At 35.5% G+C, this 17,918-nt stretch overlaps 1 protein-coding gene across 2 annotated transcripts in view; it reads right to left on the bottom strand.

Annotated features, from left to right (window-relative positions):
• Positions 1-239: 239 nt before the first annotated feature.
• Positions 240-17,918, bottom strand: part of MCTP1 (multiple C2 and transmembrane domain containing 1) — a 374,168-nt gene continuing 356,489 nt past the window's right edge. For both annotated transcript variants that reach the window (XM_072416147.1, XM_072416146.1), the window contains 4 exons: positions 12,028-12,137; positions 9,433-9,542; positions 7,620-7,717; positions 240-6,603 (listed from right to left, as the gene is read on the bottom strand). In XM_072416147.1, the coding sequence (XP_072272248.1) occupies positions 6,532-6,603; positions 7,620-7,717; positions 9,433-9,542; positions 12,028-12,137 (390 nt within the window). In that variant the 3' untranslated portion in view covers positions 240-6,531. The remainder of the gene's footprint in view (positions 6,604-7,619; positions 7,718-9,432; positions 9,543-12,027; positions 12,138-17,918) is intronic.

Here is a 17,918-nt window from a genome sequence, read left to right as displayed (position 1 = left end):
GATTAATTTTTTATACCTGCCTGGAGTAAAACTTTAATTTATCAAAGGATATGCATCACTGAACCCTGTCAGAGTTTGTCTGTACCAGTCATGAAAGGTGGAAGGAACATGTACTTAGTTTCTTTATTCTCTTAATGTAACATGAGCAAATTGTTATGGACATGTTTGAAACTCATATCCTATGGTGTCATGTAATTTTTTGTATATTAGACATGCCAGACAACAGTTACAAAAATTCATTAGTTTTATTGCATCCATTTTATTAGACAAGAAACGTGAATACAGGATGTAGAAAGCAAGCTTTAAAAGCCAATCAGCTGCAGTAAACAAAGATGATAGAACACTTCCGCACTTTTCTGTTATATATAGTGCAGAGTTCAACAACCTACTGTTACTGTTCAGTCTATGCAATCCATTTTGGCTTCACAGGCTACCGGATGGAGTATTCACTCCCAGGATGATGGGTAGTACATCGATCATTCTAACCTTACATGGAAAGATTTTCATTGGTTAATTCATCCAGGTTTATCAATATTTATTTTGTGGTTATTATGTATTGATGGCTTTTTTGTATACAATGGAAAATAGAAAACAATTGAAATGCAAAAAGTTACAAAATAAGAATATTCACATAATAAATATTAAATAACGCATGTCAGCCTACCAGCTCAAGGAAAGAAGAATTTCATCCAGGTATTGCAGTAGTACACCAAACCTTTCCATTTTATTTGGTCAGCAATTTAATGATTTGGGAACCCTTTCTCTAATGTACTACTAATAATGTACTTCTCTAATGTATTACTCACATACAAAAAGAAAATTTCAATGGAGGTGTTCCATCACTCGCACAAGTCAAAATTAAACTCATCTTGGAGAATGAATCTGATTGGCTGGCTATTATGCACGAACAGCTCTTTGAATTTTGGCTGCAGGGGATTTATACATTTAAGGTAAAATCCAGTAGATTCCCCAACTAGTCGAATAATTTCCTTGCTAACATTAGCAAATCACTGATGCCAGGAATGGCATGTAAACATTTATCCAGTATCAAAAGCTTGTAAGAACATGTTATTTAAATAACCAATCAAAATCTTACCTTGTACAGTCATTAGAAAGGTTTCAGTATATGGCTTAGCTATATGTGCAAATAAATGCCCCAGGAAAGAAACCATTAAATAGAGAGGCAATCCATTAAATATATATTGTACAGCAATATAATTACTGGATAAATATAATTTTATTACAATGTTTTCAGATCACATGTGGCATATGTCATTTAAATAACCATCAGATAGCAGTTTTATAAATGTATTTATTGTAAACCATTCATAATATTATAGAACACACAGAGACAAATTTGACATTAAAAACCATGCAGCATACAGGACCATAAGGTTGGTGCTAGTATATGGATGTAGCATGGCGTTCACAGCGAAGCAATCTGACATCACCCTTTTTATATAGTTTGTAGTAAGCATCTATTTATTGTGTTACTACAAATATAACTTTGCTGTATATTGAGTTTTTTTTTTCCAGCTATACCTTTTAGATTTATGTACTAGGTGTATTTTATGGTATTAGAAATTACCCAATCAGTAATAAAGTGCACTTATTTTGATGTAGGGTTACTACATTACATTTTACTTTTCTGTTTAGGTTATATGTTAATTTAAACTCAGTACATGTAGTCTGACCAAGGACAGCTGTCAATATGGCGCATATGGCAACATGGCATCTTTCTCACTTATCCCTATGGGCATGTTGGCTACAAAAGGCCACTTGGATTGAAATAGAATTAATAAAATAGCTATATGTGTAATAAAAGTTTCCCTTAAAGTGCTTTCCCTTTACAGATAACAAAGGACATCTCAAACTATTTTGCAATATCATGCTAATGAGCAAGTAAAAACATTTACAGGAAATACATTTACTTGCCCTTAGTCATTTTATTAAATGTGTGTATCTCAGGTAAAGTATCCTAAAGCAGAACTAGAGTTCCACTTTTAAAAAATGCACGATCAGGCAAGGAAAGGAGTCGATATAACATATGCAGTAATCCCTCCTACGTGCCTGATCACGTCGGGTTAAGATGTGTATGTGCAGCTCAACTTTGGTTGCCAGAATACCCGGCAATCCCAGTTTCCCTCTGCATGCTGGGAATAATTGCACTCCCACACACATGCACAGGAATTATGTCATCCTGGCCCTGCCAATCAAGATGGCCAAAGATTGTGTTTAGGAAGAGAAGAAAGTGGCGGGCCATGCTTTAGAACAGGAACAAAGGAGTACAGCGGGTTATTGATAGACTCATATACATCATACTCTATATTTCAACAATACCTAAACAATCCCATTCTTAGATTGCTTGTCTTTATTTTTAGGTGTACACTGGGTGACCGTATTTCTCAATACATCTCTGCACTAAGGAATAAACATATTGGGGACAGCTGACACTACTTAACAGTAATATGTAAGTTGAAATGGTAACAAAAAGTAGAGAAAATCTTACAACACTGCTACAAAAGTAATGCAAAATATGGAAACTCTTTATGCCATACATTTCATGTTTTTGTTTTCTGGTCATTAGTGGAATGTCATTGCATATTTTTTTATAATTTACAATGTGGAGTAGTTGTTTTTTGGCATGTGCTGACTTATTGTGGGTGATGTATAAAAGGAGTACATATTTAACCTTGGTGCAAGAAAGCTGTGTTATTTTCAAACTCCCAATGCTGGGTAAAAAAAAAAAAAATATATATATATATATATATATATATATAAAATAGGACCATGCACTGGAGATGATATGTCTGAACACTGCTTTAAAATGGTAAGCTAAATATTACCCCTTTAGTAAATAACTCTCAATATGTTTTAGCAAAAACTAGAAGATGTTTAAAATTCATTTGCAAAAAGTTTTTGGATAGTAAAAACAAATGTCAGGTTTTATTGGTATCCATGGCCCAGAGATTGTGGAGAGGTTTACCCTGTCCTTGTGACAGAGTGCCACAATCACATAAAGTAACAATAACCTCTTTAACTGGAAAAAGTATTGGTACGGCCTACATACCACCTAGAAAAATCTTCCATCAATTTAACAGTAAATGGTAGGAAATCAGCCCAATTGGAACACTGTCAGTGATAAAACCTGAACAGAAGCTCTATCACAAAGCAAAAGCAAAAACTGTGCCTGAAGTTGGGATTTAATATAAAGCTGTAAGCTCAACACATTATTTAAAGTATATAGTCCCATCACCTCTATGTGACTGCTTGCACCCTTGGATTTTACTCAGGCATAGGATGCCTAATAATCCTAGCAATGAAGAAGAAGGGCCAGGAGACCGCACATAGCATGCAGACACAGCACCATAAATAAAATGCTGTTAGGTATGGCATATTCCTGTTTTGTCCTAATGCATTGCTTATTATATATACATAAAGCTCAATGAAACAGTTAATGATTGTTATGAAACATCGATTTTAAGCAATGGTTATGTATAAACTTTTGTATGTAAAAAGTTCCAAGCATTAGACTAAACAAAGTTCTCACCATGACAGCCTATAGTTCCATATCCCAACCGTGTAACTAAAAAATACATTCACCACAATTCCACTCTTAGCGAATTTGTCTTGCTGGACTGCAAACCTTTCCAAAACTTATGGAAAAAAAGGGTCACACAAACCTAATGATGTGGTAGAGAGGTAGGGCCAGCCATAAGCAGAGGACTAAATAGCTGTATCACAAATGATTACTTTATGTACATAATGTATAATAACTTTTTATGTAAATAATATTTATCAGTTTGTACATTCATTAGTGCAATAAGTATGATAAAGATTAAAAGTATAAAAAATGTAACATCTGTATGTTGTATAAATGTACCATTAATGTAATATTGTCACAGATTTGTAAATTACTGAACATAATTTGATCCCTCAGACGTTTTCTTCTAAACTTTCAAATTAGTTGTACTCTTGTGATAATGGATGGATGATGTTTGGAAGCTCCTGCTGCTCTCTTAACCCTAAGGGCTACCATGTTGTAGGATGAGCCGATATATGTAACACAATTGGAGGCTCCATAGGAATCATAGTTCAGAGTATATTCTTTCCTGCTTACTAATATTTTAGTCACCTCTCCAAATTCATGTCTATGATGTATCATAAGGTAAATAGAACATAAAAAGAATGAAACCATGACAAATGAATCTGATAATTCTTGAAAGCATCCCATCTTCGGTTTATTTGAATTTCTTGTCATGAAAGCCCTTAATTTAAATCCAGTCACCCAAGCTCAGGCACTTATGGCAAGTGAGGCTGGTGTGACCGTGAACTATGTGGCTGAACATTTAGAATTGCCAAGATACAAATAAGTTTTTATAAGTAGGTAACATTGAAAGCCCACCCCAGGAAAGAAGGCGACTTTAAATGTTACCTACTTATAAAAGCCTATTTGTGTCCTGGCAATTCAATTTTTTACTTCACTGCTTTAAAACAATGGAGGTTATTTAGGCTGTTCACCTAGTAGAGTGAAATCTTACTCTTCATGAAATATGTCCCTTAGGAATTCACTTTCATAGAAAACCTAATCACATGCAAGGAAATGTTTAATAAAAAAAAAAACAAAAAATGATTTTGCTTACAAGTGATTGGATAGCTGAAGTCAGCAGAATTTCCTTTCATTTATTAATCTAAATGAAATATCTCTTGGAAGGGGATAATTCACTTTGCTAGGTGATACTTTAGCGTATTTTATCTTGATAAATCAACTATAGTGTATGTCACCCTTTATATGTCTTCTTAAAATATAGGTCTGGGAACACCTTAATGCCAAATTTACCACATCTTTGTCTTTGCTTGGGCATTGGAACTTCTAAGTGTACAAGTTTTTAAGGGATCGATTTACAAGAAGGGAATTCTGAAACATTCAGTCATTGAGTCATTCAGTCATTGAAACACTGACTTACAAATAGGTCCCTAGGTGTGTTTCTGGGTGTAAAAATACACATTGCTATGATGTTTCCTGAATCCCCTCTTCTATGTGAATGGTGATGGGGTGTTGGTGTGGTGCTTCTGCTTGATCTTCAGGTTTTACCAATAAACTTGTGTTTCTTATCCTATGACTCAGTATGAAGAGGTCACAGCCCCCATCTTGTGTTCCATTGGGTGGTACAAATGTTAAGATCTGATACTGGTCAGTGTGAGTGGATTCATTGTATACTCCAGCATACAAATTTCCATCCTTTCTCATAAATTCTATACATTCCAAAGACCTGTAGTTACTGTATATATCTGCCTAAAACAATACACATTGGAATTATATATTCTATCTAACCTCTGCCTTAGGAGTGTGACATTGGAAAATAGTGAATAGACTGTCTGTATAGAATTATATTACAGAGTGTTAAATAAACATAGCATGACAAGTAGCTTGTATGATTGATGTATGAATTACGTTTATCTGTTTTTTACTTACAACCAGTAGAACGTCAAACTCAGAAGCTTCCTATTTTTACAGAATGGTCCAGGTTGTGGGGTCCTTAAAGGTGAGTTACCTTAGAAGTGAATGGTTTACTGAAATATGGATGTTTTTGAAATTCATAGGTAGGGGTTTAGTGGTGAACTTGGCAGCTTCCCTCACTAATGTATGTGCACCGAAGGGAAATAAATTAATACCAACTAAGTACCTTCTCATGTCTTACTTCTAGAACTTGTACTTTACTGTTTTAGGATTTTTTTTATATACAATGACTGATAATTACTTATACAGTAGTACATTCTAATAATTCACTATTCTGCCTTCAGGAAAAAAAAAGTTTCAGCTGGGATCAAGCTTTAAAGCAACTCTAATTCACAGATTTGGGAATGATTAGACATTTTGTCATGATTTATTTCTTCCCCCTGGGGAGTTTTCACCTTTACCTCTCCTATCTATACTGTCAGAGCATGGAAAAAAAAATTCTAAAACAGACAGCAAAAAAAGAAGTATTTTAGTGCCTTATCTAGCAATATCATCCTAACTAATTAAACACTCCTCCACTCAACCTAAACCAAAATAACCTGGTTGGGCTGTAAATATTGTGGCTGCAAATTAGGGTTATTACTGTTCCTGTCCTTCTTACACCTGGAACCCATTAGGCACTGAATCCAAAAGTGCATATTACTCTTCTTAAAGCCTAAATAACTCTGTGTAATAAATATAGTATTTTTTGGCTAAAGTGTGTGCATACAAATATGTGCAACCTCTAAATACCTCCCCCAAATCCTAACAGAGCAGTCATTGCTATGTACGGCTGTATAGACAGCATATACACCACTCTGAAAAGCATTCACACATCAAGAGACTCCAAATTATTATCAAATTAGCTTTGTACAATGGTATCTGCCTTTATACAATATTTACAAATAATCTCCATCATGATAAAAAAATACAGTATAAGGTAACTTAAACAATGGAAATGCATGTGAGGCCACAGGGCGTCCCTTTATCTGTGATGAGCAGATGCCATTGTCTGCAATGTGTAGCCTTGGCTAACCGAGATTATTTTTCTTCCGCTTGCTTGGACTGTGGCTGGGGTCCGGTTTCAGTTCATGATACTGCACCTGTTTAAACATACAAGTACAAAACAAAATGGTTGAATGGGTGCCCCATTGCAATAGAAAAAATATGGAGAACCTTTTTCTGCCTGAGAACAAAATCAAGGCCTTGCATCATAATGAATGTTACAGCTGGAATGGAGAAATGATAGATGGAGAGATGAAGCATGAAAATACATGGACGTATCCTAACACAGCCTTTAAGTATACATAAACCTAACGGTTTAGCATAATTTTGCAATTTTGCACATCATTTTTATATTTTAAAATCTGCATGTAAATAATACCTTGTGCTTTTGTCATCAAGGTTTACATTCAGGCATTTCCTGTCATAGGGTAACAACACTGTTCTGCCAACTGTGCTGCTATATTGTCACCGTGTCACATTAACTGTTGCTTATTACACAGCAATGGTATGGTATTGTCACCATGATGAAGGTGGTCTAGATAATAATGTGTAGCCACTGTTAGTGTTTACATATACTTTAATGTATTATATGTAATATATATATATATCATATACTCATTTTATTTTTCTTTGTAAAAGGGGTACTAAAGTGCACTGGGCATTCTTGGGCACTTCCAATAGAGAACAGAAGCAGTGGAGTGAATTACATGTAAAGAGTATAAAACTGTATATGGATATGGATTGTTAGAGAGATGCTCAGCAATGTCACCACAGAAAGCTGGATAAACCAAATCTTAACGGGTGTTACTGTGAATTGTCTATGTCTGGAGAAATTCATAGATTAGGAAGTTTTATATCTTATTGCTATAAAACAACTCACAGAGCTGTTGGTTGAATTATTTGAATGCTGGTTATGTTTGAATGAGCAGTAAAAAAGGAAAGGAAAAGGAGGGGAAGGGAAGAGGTTTGAAATTTTATCTGCTTAGCTTGAGGGGAGAGGTATCAGAGGGCTTGCTCTAGACATGTCTAAGTCCCAAGGAACCAGCTCTGCGCTCTAATTATATACTCTCTTGGTTATTGCACAGGAATATTACAGAGACATTAAAACACTTACCAGCTGCACATCAGATGGAACTCTGGAAAGGAAGTCAAGAATTTCATTATTGTCAATTGTGTAGGGGCTTCGAATTTTCTTTGTAAACTTATTGATTCCTGGGGAAAAAACATAGAGAAAAACTGTAAAAGTTAACTTTAGTTTATTTATATGGAATATTCTCCTTTCATTGATGTTTTCACACAGCTGATTACATTAATTGTTAATTAAAGAAACTCTTTTGTAAAACTAGGCACATGATAAATGTAGCAAAAGTTACAATCAATAAAAATGATAATTACATCCAGAGAAATAACATGAATTCCTGCTACACATATTCTTAGGGATTATATATAAATATATAAACTTGTCCAAAAATAAAACTTGGCTGTGCCTAGAATGCGTTGACTCACTGCACTGAACAATTTTTCTTTCAAGTTTTATAAAATATATATTTTGCTGTATTCCTGTGTTTTACACATCGTGTCATAATACAAAAAACCTATAGACCCAATTTTCTCAGCATAAATGTACATACATTTTTTTTGTACATGTGCAATTCTGAAATTGCTTCTGAATATACACTAAAATAGAGGGAAACTGGAAGGCAATAAGGAACAAGTTCACCTGTATTGTTATCTATATGATGGATGTATAGTCATAGGAGGGCTTGTTACTTTTCCTTACAGAAGATCTGGCTGGGCTACACAGGTGATGAGTGCAGTCTAAACCCAGTACATTGAGGATTCTATCTTTTTGGACCGTTTATCATTTTTCGTCACATACATACATATTCTGTTTGGAAATGGATGCAAATCTGACTGTTGGTAGGCAGTCTTAACCAATGTAAAATTGATTCTTTTAGATGCTGGACATGACCCTTGTTGCTAGAGCTCTGGATACAGAATAAAGTGGTTAGGCTATGTTTATCCTAATCTACAATAACAGCATAAAGAAAGGAACAGATAAAACAATTTTAGTAATGGTTTAGTTTCCAGCTGGTAAAAACAAAATTGTCAAGCCATCTTGTGGCAGAATGTGGATGATCTGGCCTTACTCTCTATGTGCTGGCAGAAGTGCTGTCATGTGGGAAATCTCTGTGAAGACCTTTGTATCTAATAAATGAAAAGAGCCAACACTTGCTTCAATCTCTTTAGTGTTGGCGTGGTGTGTCATACATTATGTTGTAGTCACTACAGCATAAAGCCATTAAGCATGAAGAGGTCTGTTAGGGACAAGGGGAAACAGCCTGTTTTTAGTAACATTAACAAATTGTTTCTGAGCCCTGTGCTGCGGAGCACTGACATGTACAAAGATTTTCATTTTTTATATGTGTGATTTGAAAGAAATATAAAATTGCATTATAGGGGTAAAGCGAACAGAAGCTGAGGCTTTACAACATTTTGCTGAACAATCCGCAATATAAAACAACTCTGAGCAACAAATGAATTACAGTGAAATGTTAAATATGAACTACATATATGCATTAGAAAATACATAACACAAGGATAAGAGCTGTTTTAACTTTTACTTTTCTCTACTGTAGAGCAACTACGTCTTTTTCCTGCCCCCTCATCAGATTTGGGTGAACTGATCCTATTAATAAGCTTAATAAACCTAATAGACCATATGTGCCTACTTTTAGTGCGATGACAGGTGCTAAGAAAAATAAGAGTGGGGATGCACATTTACGGTGTAGTGATATTTCAGTTCTCCTACCTTCTTCAGTCACACAGTCTCTTCTAGATCATATGTAGCTGATAAAACTATGTCATCCTCTTAAAAAACACTTATCAGCGAAGAGCATCAATACTTCCACTAATATGTTACTTACCCCACAAAAGGACGAGGTATCTGAGTGGGATAAAATATAGCACAGCCGTTAAGACGCACAAGGCTATAATTGCCAGCCAGGTTAGGAATGGGACCGTCCAGTTGAATGTGCTGCATGGAAAAAAAATGACGTGAGTCACAGGCCTAATCCTCTCATATATCTAATGAAAGACATAACAAATAAAGTGTGCAGGGCTAAACGAGACAGGCAGACGTATTACTCTTCTTTGCTTACTGCAGGATGTGCACAAGAGGAAATGCCAAGATAAATGATGCCAAATAAATCGTACAGCAACAACATTAGAGACAATGGCTCCTATTAATCACTCTTCAATATCCAATAACTCACTTACTAGAAATAATACAAGAACTGAGAATATTGACCAACGGCTCTTCATCATGAATTACAACACTTTGTAAAATGTCTTCATGCATCAAGGGAATGGATCTAACCATTTAATCAGACAGACTGTTATAATATACTATGGCACAGCTCATATAAGGTAGCTAAAGGGGTACTGTAGCAGATATTACGTACAACCGGATTACACACAATGTTAGATATGTATACAAACAGCTGACAATGTAATGTCTGTTTTTAAACTTGTTTTTTGTTGCAGCATTTCTGTTTGAGAAATTTAGAGACATACATCATGTACAAAAGAACTTTATAGACAGGCATAATTTATTTTGAATGCAGTTTGCTAAAAACAAAAATATTACCTGAAAACATATGACTATCTTAAAGTGCCATTTTAGTTTTTTGTGTGTATGTATCTTATTAGGTACTAATGTATTCCTGGTGACCCCTGAGATGAGGAGAACTTGTGATTTAGTCACCCCTATCTATCATTCTGCAAAGCCAAAACAGGTGCATACTTTTTTTTTTGACTGACAATTCAGCTTTCTTTGTAACATTTTTAACTTTAGCCTGTATGGAGCACAAAATCTGCATTATCACTTCATTCCAGTTAGCAGGAATCCAGACCAGGAGGTAAAAAAGATGATCTATCCAAGTAATTGTCCTGGCTGGCAAAGATGTGGATGGAGAATGGATAGCAAGATAACATCCTTTGCAGGTCAAGCAGTATTGATTATTTCTCTTTTTAGGACAAGTAGTATATTTTTGCTAGAGAATGCAAGAGCTAAGTGGAAAATAGTCAAGATGTAAGGAACACTTTATTGTTTCCAAGTGAGTAGAAATAGTGCTAAGAGCAATTGGAGTGATATAACTACTGACTGTAACGTGTGTGACGTAATCTATTCAGCTGTACCTATTTTCATTAGATTAGTTTAAGAAAAACCTTAGAGCACTCCAGTAGCTATCATAGTAAGACTAAGGCTGCGTACACATGTGCAATAAATATCGTTGGAAACGAGTGACTAATGACCGTTCGTCCGATAATAGTTAACAAAAAAAAGTGCACAACAACTGACCAACGATGCCGCCGAACGAGGAAAGTCTCTTGAAACGAACAACCGTCCTGGCAGATCTGATTGGCCAACGATCGTTCTCTATCTAATGTGTGTACAGTTGGACAGTGATCGTTCACTGCCCAGCGCTTCACTGTGTGTATATGTACTTATGTATGTTATACATATACCTATATCACTCGTGTGTTTGTGTGTATATATATATATATATATATATACATATATATATATATATATAAATTTACGTACACACACACGTCACTTCCTGTATCATTCAAACGATCGCATCTAGCATGTGTACATTATCTTTGAACGATCGTATCGTTACAGCATGTACAGAATCGGGCACTATATGATTGTTCACAAAAAATGTTAATGATCGTTGATTGTTCGTTTTCAAACAATATTTAAAGCAGGGCCTGTCAGTCTGACAATGGCAGGAAATGCAATAGACTTGAGCAATTCAAACTCAACATACATTTAACATGTTTGCAGGGCTGATTCTAAATCCTAGGCCAACAACAACAGAACAATGATATACCAGCAAACAAACAAATCAAAGAATAAAGATTGATCAAAAGTGGATTACAAATGGTAGCTAACTGGACATTTTGGACAGTGTTGACAAGTGTGTGTAATATCCTCTGCTGTTGTCCTGTCTTTTGCCTTGCAAGGTATGGACTACAGAGAGCAGAACCGAGTCTGTCTTACTTATATGTCATCAGGGCCATGCAATAACTTTAAAGGTAATTTGAACTTTCATAATTTATCAAATGCAAGTTCTACCAATGAACCTGAGCCGTTATTCCCACTGAGCAAATTTCAAGGGACTTTCAAGGGAAATTTTAGCACACCCTCAGGTATAAACTCTTAAAGACCTTTTGTGGCACTGAGACCTATTATAGAAAAAGTTTACAAACTGGAAATTAGAAACCAAAAATCAAATATTGTAAATGTGTTTTTTTTATTTGTTTCCATGCAAAGATTTTACAAAACATTTTTATCAGTCCTTTTCCTGCCTGCCTCTCTACTTGGGATTACATTGATTTTTTAAAACATTCAGTATACAATATTACACTGAAGCTGTATTGGATATGAGTAAACCAAAATCGCATCAGATGTGATCTTTCTATTACATTTTTTAATAACATATACTACTTACTTTTTTATCCTTTCTCCAAAAGAGGCCACTTCATCAAGCACATTCTGTACACTGACACAGACCTCCTGAATGGCATATAGTTTATTCATAAATCCTTTTTTCTCGCTGTCCTAGAAGAAGGGCCAAACAGAAAATTTTTCAAATAACACACATTTCATGCAAATTTTAAACTTACAAAAACTTACAAACTATTTATTCATTATTCTTTAGAAAGGTAAAAATAGAATATTACACAATATAGAATATTACATATCTGATGTATCATTACAAAACTAAGCTAGTTGTAGTATTTGCCTGTGGTGGTTGACACTGAGGTCAATAACACTTTTGCATAGCTCCTCAGCGTCCCACCTACAGCGATGAATCAAAGCATTTCTGTCAACCTGCAAAAGCTTAGAGCTTAGGAAGAAGTTCAACATGGTAGATGCTGAGCTAGTGAACACTTTGGAGAAGTGCTCCCCTCTGCAATTACCAGGTAGCACACTGGGAATGTCTGCTGGTGACTATGCCAATACATTTTGGAACATTAAACAATGTCTGAAAGTTCTACTGATAAAGTAGAGCAGATATCCAAAGCCAACAGGCCTGTGAAGGCCACCCCACTTGTGGAACTGGTAGAAATTTGGGAAATAGTAGCAGTATATCTCTGAACAGTGGCTTTGGGGTGCAAATATCTCCCTGTGACTACCTCCTTGAAAGATGTCTGTCCTAAATCATGAAAAAAGAGAATTACCTGATTCTGAGGGAGTAGGGACAAACATAGATAACTTGAGTATTGATCTATGTTTTTATCTTGCATTGCTAAATTGTTTGGATCACATACTGAAAATGGATCGAATACCTGGGATAAAAACCTAGAATGTATTTACCTATTCCCTGGATCCCTAATGCTGGACACACATAATATAACTAGAGATGACCACAACAAACCAACTTAATTTAAAGCTGATTTGGTTGAAATATCACCTAGCATCAATTTTAATCAAATTTGCATTAAAATAAATGGCCACCAGTTAATTGAAAAGCTCCTAAACAGGGCATCAAATTTTCTGGAGGGGGGCCTGCCAGAGGTACATGTGGTAACAAGTCCCAAGTGAGAAAAGCACATTGTCATTCCATAGTTTAAAGTTATGGACACAAAAACACTTTTCTAAGCCAGTAAAGTGTAAAGTTATATTAAAACATAGCTAATTAGCATCCTAATGCTTCAATCAAAAATAGTTTTGCTTCAACTTTTTTTTAATAAAAAGTACTTTTCCTGTCTTTAATTTTGATTTTCAAAAATGTCACATGCTTTTTACATTTTTCACCTAGAACATGATTCCTTAGCTCCCCCTGATCTACCACATCAATTTTGATGACAATACTATGTTCAGAGGTTTAGCTATTACCTTAAATCTCAGCTGGCAGCTTAAAGAACCGACAATGATTGTGCTTTCTCATTTACTGTTTCACTTTCAAATGCTCCCGCTTGCCATTCCTAAATCCTTATTGGCATAATAATGTAAACTGGTATTACAATGGTGTGTAGAAACATAGAACCACGACTTGACTATTCCCTTTTAAAAGTGGTTAAGAATAATGGTGGCTTAAGCCTCACCTATATATAATATAAGGAATACCTTTTCATTAGAATAGTTAATTGGAAAATGGAGAAAGTAAAGCACAAAGTGGGGCGGGCATATGGCACATGCACTATGCCTTTGGAAACAGTATATAGGTCTGGCATAAACATCATAATGCCTAACACCCAGTACATCACTGAGGTAAATAAGGAAGCAGGAGATACTGCCAATAGCTTTCCTGATGTTATCTAGATTTTCATATTGTACCCTGATGTCTCAACAGATTGTTGGCGGGGCTAGGGCAACCAAGGGACATCTATACACCGCTGCTGGAAATGCCCAATATTAGAAATTTCTGGAAATCGGTGAGGGAGATTTGTCCAATACATCATTTTTTCACTATACCCCCTACTTAGTCACATATGGGTTTAAATGTTGTAAATAAAGCCCCATATAGATTAATATGTGGTAAATAAAGTCCTGTTTACTAAATACAGGTAGAACCTGCCATTGGTAATCAAATAGAAGTAGATTTCTGCCTTTGGAAGTCCAAAAGAGATCCTACAGTGAGGGAGTGGTTGACCACTTTGACAACCTAAGGGCTTTTGGTTGGACTATCGCTATTTACACACGTGTAATGCTTCTCGTCTGATATTAGGCTCAGGACTGAGATCGGATGAGAATCTTGGGTGTGTAAAGCGCCTGTCGTCCATCATCCGAACAATCGTCCTGGTATTCCTGCACCATGGATGACGGACGATCGTAATGGAAGTGAAGGGGGAGAGAGCGCAGTGGGGTGCAGCTCTGTATGTACAGCGCTCGTTCATGCACTGTGCAGTCGTTTGTCCTTGGAAAGGATCGTGAAAGATCCTTTCCAACGCCAATTATTGCACATGTGTACATAGCATAAAGCTTACAATTGGCAATGTATTTGTATAGTCTTTATATTAGCAGATGTCTGTGTCATCTAATGCACAATGCTTGTCTGAAACATTTGTCATATTTCTAAAAACTTGAAAAATGTACTGGTAATAAAAAAAGTGCAGGGCAGTGATGTAATGAAAGAAAAGGATATATTAGTTTAAACCAGTAGGAATTTTATATTGTAACATTTACTCTCTTTCCTTATGTTCAGTCTTGTGTTATAAGAAGAGGTGGAGTAAAACTGACAGGAGCAATTATAGAATATAAAAAGAAATAGGCAGAACCTTCTTATCATAACTGGAAACAAAAAATACCAGGGGAATAATGTATCAAAGTAAGAAAAAAACGATGGGGCACTTGGGAGCACAGCTGTACATTATAAAAATGTATATGATTTATTCATGTAAATATAAACCAATACCACCCCTCTTAGTCGGCAATTGTGCTTACACAGAACATTCAAGCGTTCTCAATGTCCACGCATTGTTGCTATGAACAACTGCTTTATTATTGTATGGGATAACACACTCTCAGTGTGACGTTTCGTTCACAATATGAGCATTTGGCCTACACTGGATTACAAGTCCAAATAAAGTGCTACAAATGCTATGTACTCCTCGTGCTCCTCAGTTCCTCTGCCGTATATATTGTATTAATAGTAAAATGGTACATCTCTTCTTCTACTGAGTTTCAATAGAAAATGTAATCTGCTATTTCTGAATAGTGTTTGTTACTGGCGAAAGATCTAACAGCGTTCCCTGGTCAGATCATCCAACCGTCTTAGCACCCACATAAACTCCCCCAGGGGGACCTGAAAATATGCCAGGCCCTCTTCAAACAATTTCAGATTCTTTAAGGTGGCAAATGCAGATAAAAGATAAAATAGTGCAGACCAACATTTATTTATAGAATCAATATATATATTGTCATTGCAGTATATTTCAAAGAAATGTAAACTTCATATAAAACCTTTTAGAAACAACCCAGCCATCATTAACTTATTTAGGGTACAAAGACTAGGTATATTCTTCCTATTTCTTCAACGATTAATAACTGTTAGACCAATGAGTTAATAAATTAACAATGCCCGATAAAGCTTGAAAAGGAATCATTTTGGATATATTTTATATATTGTATAAATGTATATATATATATATATAAAATATATACATAATATATATGTTCTATACCTTGTGAAGAAGCCCTAATGACAAACCTGGGTTTGCTTAGCCTGACATTGTGTAAGTGTCTGGAGGTGGAACGGATATTTGCAGGTTCCTCGGCCATGTGGGAGCTGGGACCACCAGAAAATGCTGCACTTCCTTGCAGTAGTGGACCTCCAGGCACTTTTAATTTTGATGGGTGATATGCAATAAAATCCACTGAAAGGTTTTTTTTTACTGATGGCTGTATCCTTTTTGGAATGATTTCAGGAGACATCAGGAAATGAGAAGAAATCTAATCCTAGAAAAATGAAGTCAAATACTTGACTTCAAGGGGACATCCTCTAAACAGGGACACAAACATTACAGGATATTAACCATTACTCACGTTATTCACACCTAAAAAAATATTGGGGGTTAAACTTAAATCCACTCTCTAGAAAATTTCATTCTAACAAAGCCAGGAATTTGAAAAAAGGCATTGATCCCTTCATTCCATGCAATAAATGTAATGAGTCTGTATTGTTTTTTGGCCTTTTTTAATTTATGTTATTTTAAATACAGGAGATTAGGCTCTCAATGAAACAATATAAAAAACAAAACATTTTATTATAACATTATGTTGATTTTTTTTTTTAACTACATTTCACAAGATCAACTGTTCTTCTTCCTTGTAAATGAAATGCTAGTTCTTAGTCCTATATCCCTCTGCTGAAACAGCACAAGCTGCACATGGCTGAGCACTTGCTGTCACATAATAATGTTCAAGGGACACCTAGTGGTGGAGACCTTGCAACTAGCTGCTGAGAAGTTAATTAAGATATTTTGGCTCAGTGTGATAACCTCTGACGCCACCTTTTATGACACATCAAATGATACAAGGGGAAAAAACAAGTCTTAAAGCTTTATGAGATCACGCTAATCTTCTAAATAGGATTCAAGAAGAAGCAATGTTCTCTAACTCTTTTGTTTGTTCTACTTTAGTTCTGGTGGGAAAACAGCCCAAACTCCCAACGCTTCAAAGCCTTTTTCTTGTTATTATTTTGGCTCCATAGTGGTTTATTTCTATAGTACATAGGTTAGCGGAGAAGAATTTGGAGCATTCTATAATTTAATGTTGTTTTGAAAGTAATACAGAACTGTGCATATGTAATCATTTCTTAATAACATAAAAATAAAGACAATTGTCTAATTATAAACTGGCTAAGGATCGTCTCCCCATAATGGCAATACCCATAACTAATTACATGCCAGGGCACACCATTTGCTTACAGGAAGGGTCTTATGCTGTGGCATTTTTTTACACCTTCCTCTTCAAACCTAGTGGGCTTAACATTTAAAATCCTTACTGAAATACATTGTTTGTTAAACCACTGTTTATAATAAACATTCATGCTTATGTTTTTTTTTTGTGCATATAAGTATTGCCAGTCTGCTTTAGCCCATTTGATGCCATTTTTTTCTGCATGCAGTCCAGCATCTGCTGGACATCACATTTTTCAAGGACAGCTTCTTAATGGTCACAACTGTGCTCTGTACATTGCAACAAAATCTAGTCTGTCCCAGTAGTCACTAGGGAAAAGTTTGCCAAGGTAACAATACAGGGGGGCAATTGGGTGACAGATAGTTACAATACAATAACTTAACTTAAAATTTTATAGCTTTGTGAACAGGTTTACATATATTTGAAGGGTTTAACAATAAGGGACCCTAAAATTATTTGTTTCTGATGTAGGTTGCCAAGACTTTAAACAATGAATTCGAAGAAAGTCATACGAAAAGAACCCAGTTGATCTGTTAAGTTTAGTTAGTTAACACGATCTATACAAAGTAAAAAGAAATTTAGGTTGCCTAAAAGCCGTTCTTTTCTTATTACTTTTTTCCTAATTCAGGGTTTCTACACTAGCTATAGTTTGCTGTAAAGTCCAGTAGAGTTTACGCATGTGATTTCCCTCTTGACAGTTGTTTACTGCGCTTTGCTGTGTTGCTTGCTAGCAAAAAAAAAAAAAAAAAAAGGGTTAAGGGATAAAGGGTCTTTAGTTCACTAGTGCATTTGCAACCCTTTTAAAGTACTACCTTTCACGCATTAAAGCATGTCATAATGCATTGCCATACCACACAAGCATGAAGCCAGTCGAAAAGTCCACTTTAGGACATATCCCTTACATAGCTCCAGTCCACCTAAAGGTGCGTACACACTTCCAATTTTTATCGTTCCAATCGAACGACGAACGATCGA

This window comes from Pyxicephalus adspersus, chromosome 6, assembly GCF_032062135.1.
Source record: "Pyxicephalus adspersus chromosome 6, UCB_Pads_2.0, whole genome shotgun sequence".
Taxonomy (NCBI): Eukaryota; Metazoa; Chordata; class Amphibia; order Anura; family Pyxicephalidae; genus Pyxicephalus; species Pyxicephalus adspersus.
The sequence above is the reverse complement of the archived record's forward strand: the minus strand, read 5'-3'. Positions and strand labels throughout refer to the sequence as shown.